The sequence below is a fragment of the Diorhabda sublineata genome, chromosome X (genome assembly GCF_026230105.1).
Source record: "Diorhabda sublineata isolate icDioSubl1.1 chromosome X, icDioSubl1.1, whole genome shotgun sequence".
NCBI classification, from domain to species: domain Eukaryota; kingdom Metazoa; phylum Arthropoda; class Insecta; order Coleoptera; family Chrysomelidae; genus Diorhabda; species Diorhabda sublineata.
In genome coordinates this window covers 38,056,242-38,067,809 of record NC_079485.1, presented here as the reverse complement: position 1 = coordinate 38,067,809, position 11,568 = coordinate 38,056,242, and the positions used below count along the sequence as shown (strand labels likewise).

Below are 11,568 nucleotides of genomic sequence, written 5' to 3'. Positions count from 1 at the left end.
GTAAAATCTTTGGACTATCATTTTGAAAGCTGCAGAAATCATCTTAATAATGGCTTTTATTGTACCATACCAGCACATTCTAGTATGAATAGAAATTATGATTAGATGATCAGACAATTATACAATTGAACTAAACTGAAAAATACTAATATGATATTTTGAAAAATTGACGTGAAGGTTTTGAACGAAAAAGGAAATAAACTTATATAACAGCGAACATTTTTATGTATGTATATAAAATCGAATTATCTATTAGAATTAAACAGTTATTCAAGATAAAATTTACAAAAAGTGAGGTAAAAAATTGAGGAATGTTACTAATGTAACTATATAACTGAACTAAGTTAAATTAGTACATTTTTTCTTTTGATTCTGGTTAATGTAAGCATTAATGTCTTCCCTAATTATTAAATTAAAATCTATGATAGATAAAGAAGGTTCTGGTAAGACCACGTATGTAGTAGGAGATAGTGGTGTATTATTTTTTCCTCCCTGCGTGTTATCTTCTTTCGTGTGTAATTGTTCTGTGAGTCTATTAAAAGTATGTCGATGTGAAGTTGCATGTCGATGACTGAACGTTAACTCATCAAAGGAGGTATCATAATCACATATATTCAGATTTTTGAAATGAAGTTCAGCTAATGTTCGACTAGTCAAAGGTCGTTGAAGTCTCTTTTTATTTCTTCTTCTTATTTCTTTCAATCTTGGTTTTTGTTTCTTCTGAACTATCTCTGTACCGAGTAGAATAGGAATTGCTCCTGTATTGTGATAATATTCTAGGAAAGTTTTCACCAAATTTCTACCACATCTCATATCGTTTGCTAGGTAAGGAAATGTAAGACAGAATATTTGTTTAAAAAACTATAAGGAATAAATTTAAAACAATTTTATAATAAGATTTCACACTCATCCATCTACAGGATGAGGTGTGGTTTGATAAGTCAGTCAAGATTTGTACATGCCATTTAAGTTAAGCAAAATATGTAGTTAACAACTTTCGTCTATTGCATTTTGATAGCAACTTTTTTATTTCGAATAAATATCTTGTACATCATCACATTTTTCTATTTTAGTGCCACATTGTGTTGATATCTGAAATGTACACTTTTCAGAATGTTCATGTTTCAATAAAAATTGACAATGGTACGTTTTTATGCTGATGGTTGATATAATTTTTGACAACAAATCGACACTTCAATGGAGATGCCACATAACTATTTTTAAACTTCTGGATTCCAAACAAACTTTGTACAGAGCTGAATTACTAGCGGTGAATAGATCTATTCACATCGTTTTAAAGATATAGGTATTTTAAGTTGAAAAAACTTATGTATGTGAATCAGCCTATCTTTTGAAGTAGGCCCATAGTTATAAATGTAATATGATCAAAATAGGCAATAAGGACCTACCCCTTCTTAGTAATAAACTTGGATTTGTATATTTTATATATACAATCATATATTGTATATATATGATTTTGGTATAGTTCATTCACTTTTAGTGTTTCAAATTTATGAAATGAATAAAATATCAATCTCAATCCCAAAAAATGATTGATCCACTGACCCACACCAACTTTTCACGTCAAACCATGTGGAGTGATTTCATAATACTGAAAAAAAGAACATTTTAACCAAGAAACGTCTTTGACCATTTTGACTTTCTCGAAATCCCCACATAGTAAGTTGAGCGATAAAACATCGTTACCTCACTTTTCAAGATAAGCTAACAATATTGGACAAAGTAGAAATCTCCAACAAAATATTAGGATTAGGACTCCAAGGTCGTTCCCTCCTCACTTTGTAGCATAGAACAGCCAAACTGGTTCCAAGAGCTTAAAGGACAAGATTAACACTTCGTTAAATATATTTGAAATAAGGGATTTTGCAAAAATGACCGATAAGGTAATCAATGTTTGGATAGCATAACTTTGCAATATCTATCCTGACCACACTAAATTGCCAATATTGGTAATGTACGAGGATATATTGAAAAATTCTTAGCCTAATATAGAACCAAACAAAATTTCAATGTCAAAATATTTTATTACTCAACATATTCTCCTCTTAATCGGATACATTTATTACAGCAAATCTGCAACGTCTGTAGACCTTTCAAAAAAAATGTTTCTTCTTGCTCTGCAAATCAGACCTCCACAACTCTTATTACCTCCTCGTTGGAAGAAAATTTACGACCTTTTAAACTTTTTTTCAGTTGAGGAACGAGATGATAGTCGGACGGAGCCAAATCTGGTGAATAAGGGGGGTGTTTTAGTAATTCAAACCCTAAATCACGAATTTTTTGCATGGCAACATGAGATTTTTGTGCAGGGGCATTGTCCTGCAAAAACAAAACACCTTTGGATAGCTTTCCGCGTCTTAACTCTTTAATTTTTTCCCGTAGAGTGGTCAGTAATGTCGAATAGTAATCTCCAGATATTCTTCTACCCTTATACAAAATCAATCATGATTACTTCATGTCAATCCCAAAAAACTGAAGCAAGAACTTTTCCAGCAGATTTTTGGACACGAAACTTTAGGTATTGGAGAACCAGAGTGTCGCCATTCTATCGATTGTTGCTTTGTTTCTGGATCGTAAAAATGTACCAAAGTCTCATCTATAGTAACAATTCGGTTTAAGAAGTTTACATAGTTTTCAAATCGAGCACAGATCGAACGCGATGCTTCTACCCTTGGACGCTTTTGGTCAACATTCAAACATTTGGAGATCCATTTTGCAGCAATTTTTGTCATGTCCAAATTGACGTAAATTTACCTCTTTTGAAGCTTGCAGTCCAACTCGGGTTTATTTTTTTGACGTCAAACTTTACACTGACACTTCTAATAAGTTATTGTTTGTTGCTATGGTAACGCTATATTTTGTTTATGCATTGAACTGGTCTAGGCTAGATATCAATACATCCTCGTACTAGTTTTCGATGAGATTATATCATGAATTTATGATCAAAAGGATACAGGTATCTTCTGTGTAAGGTATCACATTATCCGATGTTTTGAGTTTATAACCATAAATAGATACTTCAAATGTGTAACAGTTAACTCTATCACTTAATATAGAACAAAGATATCGTCTTGCAGTTCCAATTTTGTTAATGTCTGAATTGAACATAGTATTTTCAGGTACATAGTCATCTGAGGTATTAGCCAAAAGTTTTGGAAATAAAATATGCCGTTCGTACCTATAAAAAATATATTGTGCGTAATGTAAAAGTGTTTAACATGTGAACTTGTTTTATATGTAGACCCTGTTATGCAACGGTATGTTAATTCACATCTGGTTGTCAGCAGTTTTTTTTGAACAGAATCTATAAAAAATTGTATATTTTATTCCATTCACTCATAGAAGAGAAAATACAAAAAAGACATTCTTATGTTAAGTCATATAACACATTTTTGTTAGATTGAATATATTTTTCAATTCAATTTTAATCAATCCTTTTATCGGAAAAAATATTTATCTGTGTGGACATTTTGAGACCGTGGCGATGGAAAAACAGATGGTAAACATTTAATACAACATAAGCTGGATGATTAGTAATAATAATGAGGTAAAGATATTACATTTTTAAATCACAAATAATTATTTAACATCGCAAATTTTTAATAACAAAACAAAAATAAATGGAAAAATATTACTAGATTGTTTGGTCCAGCTATCATGCATTTTATTCTTCATCCACTTCCAGTTCGGGTTTAAACTCTATATTGGCACCAAGCATTGAAGTGAACATTGAATTACAGTTTACAGTGCACAATGCTAGTCGGCAATAATGGTATAGGATGAGTTTTTTGTAAATCGAACGTAAGAGTTTCAATACCCTTGTCCCCTCTTATTTATGCTAAGTCTTTTTTTATATCAGTACGCAAAAAAATTTCATGATCAACATGTTCTTAGTGACTTGATTCCAACTGTCGAAACTTTTCTTTTTGCTGCTCGCTTCTGAGCTTGTAAACAACTCACACCTCATACATTTATCTTTTTTTTAACCTGGTTGAGCTTAGAAGACTTTCAAGGGCATTGAAAACTGTGGTGGTTTCGGGCCATAGGTATTGTTTGCTGATGAAAACTATTTAACAATATAGTAAAAACAATTATCTACTTACCTCGTAAGACGTAAGTAAGAGTTAACATGTAAATGCAAAATCAAAAGAATATCTTTTCACTTTCCGTTAAGTGATGTAACACGTTATTGAAAATCTACGTTAAGGTACATTGTGGATTAACTTATTACCGTTTTCTAATCAATGGGCTTTATTTTCAGTACTGCGTAGAGAGAAAGTTTATCAACAGTTTTGCGATATGAAATCAATTTACATTGCATAACATGGTCCATGAATAGTGTAATATGTAATAATAATGTAATTTGATATATAACAGCCTAAATTGATCTGTTTTTCTATCTTTATCGTACTCTCTGATCACCATAAATAGGAGGAAACTACAAAATAACGAAATCCTATGTTAAGGGGCTATACTAGGCAAAATACTGTCCGTAATACGACATTGCCTTCCGATAGGTGGAATGCCAATTGTTTTTGATTTTTCGATGTTGTCTGGACCTAGGTTTGAACCTGAGTTACCCTTAGGGCTTTTCGGAAGTTGTAACCCGGGTTCAGGTAGATCACCTATCAGCTGATTGCAGATCCTAACTCAGAACCAGATTTGATCACAGTTTCCGTACGTGTTCAATTTTCGGTAGACATTTCCTATTTATGATCTAGAAGAAGTTTTGATTTTTGTTACTTTTTTTCGCGAATTTTGCACTAAAGTTTAGAACCAATAATCTATTTTTATACTGAAATACCAAAATACGATGCTGATAATCAAGATAATCAAAAAGTCACTATCTATTTTGTTTATTTATTTGTTTATTCTTGACTATTCAATGAAACTACTGAAAGTTTAGGTATTTAATTAAGATATTTTCTTTATAACTTCCCCACAAATTGAAGTGATTTTATAAAAAATAAAACCTTAAGCATTAAGTTTTTTTTATTGTCATCTAATTGTTTTCTGTAAGGTTTATAATTTTATGTTTTCTCCACTTTACCTGATGGTACAAATTAGGTAATGATAATGTATAGTTAGTTCAAATGCAAACAAAGTGATTCATGTGACTTTTTTTGGATTAAATCAGGATTTCCTTGGAGCAGTTGATCTGCCCTTAAAAAATCATTTTCTCCCAATTTTTAGTAAATATAAAATAGAAAATTTGACATAATCATCTGGTACAAATTGAAATAAAGCTATTTACTCCTTGATTTAATCCAGAGCTTCAATTTTTCTGTCTGAAGTATACGTTTTTCGAGAGTACGATTTTTCCTTATTTTCTTCACTTTTTGGAAGTTGGAAATTATTTAATAATCTTTTTCTGGAAGTACAAATAAAAACTAAGTTAACCATGTGCGATTTTTCTATAAAATCAATCATTATTCTGCCAGGGTCTTTCTGATATCTACCAAGGAACAACAATGAACGTCATCCCGGTAATTATCCGAATATTCATATTATGATCGGATTAACCTGATCATAGTTTCCGAAAAGTCCTTTTGTTAGCAGACAGAGCATCATTAGACTAGATTACGGCCACAACAGATTTTCTAAATTTAGTTTTTGTATTTAATAACAACTTAGTACCGATTTGATATTACTTTATCTTGCGACGTATATAATTGATTTGGATTGTGTGAAACCTCAATACGCTTATTAAAACTGATGCATACAAACCTATATACATCTTCATAACTATTTCCGTACATAAAACAACCCTTAAGGCTCGAATGTGCATGTATATCAATCACAAAATCTAATTGAAATTCCTGAAATAAGAAATTACTGTTCATTCTCAATTAACGTCTTATTTTTATAGAAAACGTTAGGAGCATTTGTGGTTAATGGAGGTGTTTTCTTATCTTTGTTATATCATAATTCAGTAAAATAAAATTAGCGTTTAGTTATTTTGAATAAGGAAGCAATCACCAAAGAAGAAAATGGATACATGAGATGTTTACAAAAAATCATAAGAAGGAGAATCTTATACATTGTTTAAGGAATTGGAGGATAATGAGATATGTTTGTGCAAACATCTAAACATCTCGGCATCAATTCTTGCTTACTGTTCATCATGCACATTCATACTGCTAGATGGGTTCAGCAACATTACGGATCGTTATGTTGAAAATACGTTTTCAAAGTATCTTAACGGATAGTGTCATTGACGGTGCTAGACGTTTGCTGTATATGGAAACATTTCTATGAAAACACCATTCCGGGTCAGTGACGTAACGTTGACATTCAGTCAAAATGCAAATTGACATTGAAATCGTAATGGAATTAGCAAATATCATAATAGTTGATACAATGTATTTTCGGAAACATATTAAATAAAATGATCTCTTACTTTATTTTTATCTATTCTCATTAACATATCAATCACAGCTCTTAATGCAGGATGGCACCATTGATTCGAAATATGCCAAGATCTGTTTAAATCTGTTCCTATAACGGTGCTTCTGTAATTACCTAAGAAAACTCCATCTGGATTGAGCATTGGAATAACTTTGAATATCACATGTTCTCTTAAAGTTGTTGCTATATAATTTGAACTTATTAGTAGTTCTAGCAAACCTGAAAAGCAAATTTATATTCAATTGCGTTCACTTGAGAAAATTACTTTTCTAAAAAATCAAATATCTAAATTCTCGATTACATCCTTATCGTAAAGCTTATAATACATAAGAAGTTTGATCAAAGCACACGGTAAACTATTTTATTAGAAATAAGGGAAAGGTACGCAATCCACTTCTCCCAACGTTGAAATCATGACTGGAAGGCTTTTTTCGGAATAGCTTCTATCTAACAAATGGTTCCCTAATGGAGACAGCAAACACTATTAAAAACGTAGGGACATATATAAATAATATGAATACTTAGTCCTGCTCCGTAATATATATGAATACCTAGTACAAGTTAGAATGGCTATCGGTCTATTTTATATCGATCATTTTCTAAAAATGTCAATTTATTTGAAACAAATGTAGTATGTAGTTCAGAAACAAATAGTTTCAATCGAGAATATAATGAAATTTTCTTTTAGGCAACTAGGTCACGTATAAAAAGAGGTGTCTTGATTCATTTAATGCTTTGTTTTGTTGTAAAATCGCATATATTATTACTCAATAATTTAAAGATGGCAGGTGCTTGAAAGTTCGTATACCTTTAAACATATAAAAATATACCTTGACATACAAAGCTAGATGGAGATTCTCCTGGGTGTACTCTTGCCATTATAGCAATCACTCTTCTTTTAGAATTTGGATTATTTTTATTTAGAGATCCTATAGTTATTAAATCGATTCTCCTTTTTTGCTAAAAGTAATTTTTTATCAATTGATAGTAATAACTGAGAATAGTTGATGTACCACAGAATGTTCAAGAAGTTCCTTTTTGAAGTTCTCAGTAAGATAAGCTGCTTTTTTCTCTAAAACATTTGAAAATGTCTGAAGCCTCGAATAACTATAAGGAGGAGCCAAACAAAATTGGAAAAGGTCATCTTCTTTATCGAAACCAAATGAAAAACTAAGAACATAATGGCCATGATGAAGAGCAGATTTATGATAGAAGACATATTGTTTAGGAATCCTTTGCCTACAACATATTTATTATATTTTTTCCAAATCCAATTGACAGGAAAAATTTAGAATATTTATTTTTATTACTAAATAAAGAATGTACGCTGGGATATGTAATAACAACCCCATTGAAGTGTACTTACCATTGTGGTCTACTAGAAGATTTAACTAGAGGTGTCATATTTTCCATAAATAAATTTCTATCTTTACTAATGTTTACAATATTGAATATAACTCTCTAGAAGCAATACATATATTCAATTACAAAAATCGGTGTTTGTCATATTGTCAATAAATTAAATAATAATATATTCTCTATGGTCTGAATTTATCTTCAATATCACCCATCAAATTTTTAAACCAGCAATAAAATGATACTCTGGATATTTGTCACATTAAGAATGTCTCATCAAGGTAGTTTCTATGCTCAGAGGTATATGATAGTTAGGATAAGGATGGATGGGATTAACCAACATTGTGCTGCAAGCAGCCCGAGGATTTGTATGTAGCCTTCGTTTGCTGCTAATTATTTTCACAAAATTAAGGCATGTATCAGAAACTCGCAAGATGAATTTTAAACTAACTGTATAAATATATAATAAATAATAAATTTATTAACTGATCGACAAACAAACTGTCTTGTGGAAATTGATAGACATCAGGATAGGTTTTATTTATTTTCAAATAGACAATTTCATCTTTTATTATTGACAACTATGCTCACATAAATACAAATTATTACAAAACATTATTAAGTTAATATATCCCTATCACCCATTGTTATTTCGCCTTTGTGTAGTCTTTCCAATTACAGCTTTGGAGTTAATATTTGGGTACATTGCGATGATTGCCGCATATCATTTAATACGAAATATGTTTTATTAGATATAATATTTTGGTGAAAGCCCTAAATAGTTCACTACACTATCACATATGTTTTTCATATGTTGATTAATTTCTGTTAATAGAGATTCAATTGTACGTTTAATACATATAAAATAATAACTAGTTAGCCAATAGCCAAATCAATTATTCCATTTTTTTTCTAAGCTTGATCTCTTTCGACAATAATCCTATAAAAAATAATTTCAAACTTAAAAATCAACTTACAAAAACCTTTCATTTGTTGTTGTGGAATAGATTTTACAGATTTTAATAATTATTGAGCAGTTACACTAATTTACACGGTTTAAATATTTAAATCTTATGAAAACGCTCCCTTTGTTCATCACTCTTACTTCCTTAGTTGCCAGGAAATAGCTTCAAATGTGATAGCAGAAAATGAATCTTCAAATACATTCACTTCTATCTGTTGATAGTTTTTTAATAAGTCAGCCACATCTTTTTTCAAATTTTCATTTTTTTATTTCCCAAAAACTTTTCGACAAACTTTTTGAATGACTTTCAAGCAGTTTTTTCATTGACAGATAAAATACTTCCAGACTGAGGATATTCTATAACTTTTCGAATCTGTGGGCTCAAATATATTTTTACCTTCTGTAATATTTGGAAATTTGGAATAACCATTCTTGTTTAGCGTCTTCAAAAAGTTCTTCATACGTCCAATGTTAATGTGTAAAGTAATGATTTTGGATCTACTAATGACCTATATTTGATGTTAATTTTCCTGTCATAAACTCGTTTCGAATAGGCCGTTTTTCTCTTACATAATGATGGCCTCTGCCCTGCTGTCCCACAGATAAAGGAGAGAAGAGTATTTGGTAAATCCACCTTGTAAACCCAATAACAAACCAAGGACTTTGAGGTTGCTGCACACTTTCCATTCATGTTCTTCATACTTTATTAATTTCATTAAAGTACACATTAAATCATAGCTGTCATCACCATTTACTGTCGAATGTAAAATTGGCTTTGAAACATTGGTGAATCAAATTAAAGGTATACGTTATTCCTAATTCACCATTTAAGTAAAAAATTCCAGAGTTTTAAAAATATACACGTTTCACTTTCCATCTTGGTTCGCAATATGAAATCCAAAATAATGAAAAAAGGTTTGCAGCTTTTGAAGAATCTATGAGTCTTCTCTTATATCGAAATATAAGCTGTCCATAAACCTCCACATTTTTATCAAATTTGAAACGAGATATTGGACGTTGAATGAGAATGTGACGTGATTGAGTTATCAGCGATTCATTAATACACATGGATTTTTCACCAAATTTTAATATAAGTTATTTTTATGTCGAAAAGAAAAAACTGCAAGCATCGGTAGCACTACCTATAAGAATCAATCATATAAGAAAAATTAAAGACTCTTTAAGTTAAAAAAAAATCACATTTACCTATGATATACTAGAATAAAAAAGATAAGATTTACTGTCCTTTCAAAGCAACAATCAACAATCAACCATTCTATTACTGAAAATATTTTCGAAATAATTTGAGCCTTACGCTCACTACCATCTTGCTGTAATCAAATATCCTCAAAGTTTACAGAAAGTTGTAGCAGCACTAATATTCATTTCTCTATTTTGTAGAATGTCATAGATTGGCTTCTCGTGTTCTATTGAAATTTAAACAGATAGATTGGAATTAAAGTGGTTAAAAATTTTACACTAAAATTCTTATATATAGCAGAATATTTTCCACTACGACTTCTAATACTATAGATATGTCTATACATGAGCCATAATGCTTCAGCACAATTAAAAACCTTAACATGTTAGCTCAAAATTCTGCGTATCATTTTAATAAGAATCACTAAAAACATGTTATGTTAAATATCCAAGATATTTCTTACCTGATCTTGTTTTACATTGTCTACAGTAAAATTAAACCAAAACCTCAATTTTGGGCTGCAGGTATCAGGTCGAATAAAAAGATCATATTCATATTCATTAATTAGATCTACCCTTCCTAAATTACCAGTTTCAAAAGAAGCGTCAAAGCATAAATGCCCTTTTTTTGCCTTTCCAGAATGTCCTGGAGGACGCATAATGATCCTACTTACATTTCCCATACCACCTTCACCATCACTATCATCCGAATCTGAAAGTACCAGTTATGTTAACGTAACGATATCAATGTCTGGTTTGATTATTGTGAGGGGTGTATGAATAAATGAGATACTTTGACATATGTCGGAAATTATTTACTTTGCAGCTATTGAAGAAAAATATACACAATAAAGTGCTAAATAGAAATTATTCAGATTTTTAACTTATTTGCCAAGGTAAGCATTTGTTATAACTATAGTGAAACGTAACAAATTTCTACACCTTCAAAATTGATAGTTTACTAGAATGTGAAAAGAACCCTTTTTGCTTTCTGTATCAATTGCAAGGAGATACAAAATAAAAACAGATTATCGATTTTCTGTAATTGTACACATTTTTAAATTTTTTGTAACAAAATCGACTACTTCGAAAACAGTTGAAACTTTATCTGTCTATTTTGTTAATTAAAAATAATAAGGATAAAATATACATAAAGATATGAAAATATGGAGAATAAAACTATACTCTTAGCAGTTGTGGTAAATTAACTCAATTTATTTAATATTATACAGTCCATGCTTGAAAATTGTTTTGCAGTATATTTAGTCATATGAAATTTAAGATTAATATGTTACTTTTCATTTAAACTTTCTGTGGTATTTTTCTAGCGTTTACAAATTAAAGTATTTTATTTAAGCAAAAATATTATTTTGATACCACTAATCCAAAAAATATATACTTACCTTCTCCGAAATCACCCATATTATTTTAAATTTGAGAAGGCACTTAAGTTTATTAACGACTTGGATTGAACTCATAAATATAGCACCTGGTAGTGACAATGTGTCTAGAAAGTTTGTTGACATTTTTCTAGCATATATTGTTTGATCAATAGGAAAATTTCGTTGCCTGTCTACCTTTGTACATGTTGATAATATAATGACCTAATTAAAAAAAGC

General features: G+C 30.4%; 1 protein-coding gene across 1 annotated transcript; it reads right to left on the bottom strand.

Moving 5' to 3' along the window:
* Positions 1-339: 339 nt before the first annotated feature.
* Positions 340-11,371, bottom strand: LOC130451091 (cytosolic carboxypeptidase 6). The gene is made up of 9 exons (XM_056789887.1): positions 11,353-11,371; positions 10,414-10,661; positions 7,796-7,890; positions 7,443-7,668; positions 7,260-7,389; positions 6,422-6,648; positions 5,749-5,840; positions 2,976-3,199; positions 340-815 (listed from the first exon to the last, which is right to left on the bottom strand). Exons 1-9 carry the CDS (start codon positions 11,369-11,371, stop codon positions 340-342), a joined length of 1,737 nt encoding a protein of 578 aa, XP_056645865.1.
* Between the last annotated feature and the right edge of the window lie 197 nt (positions 11,372-11,568).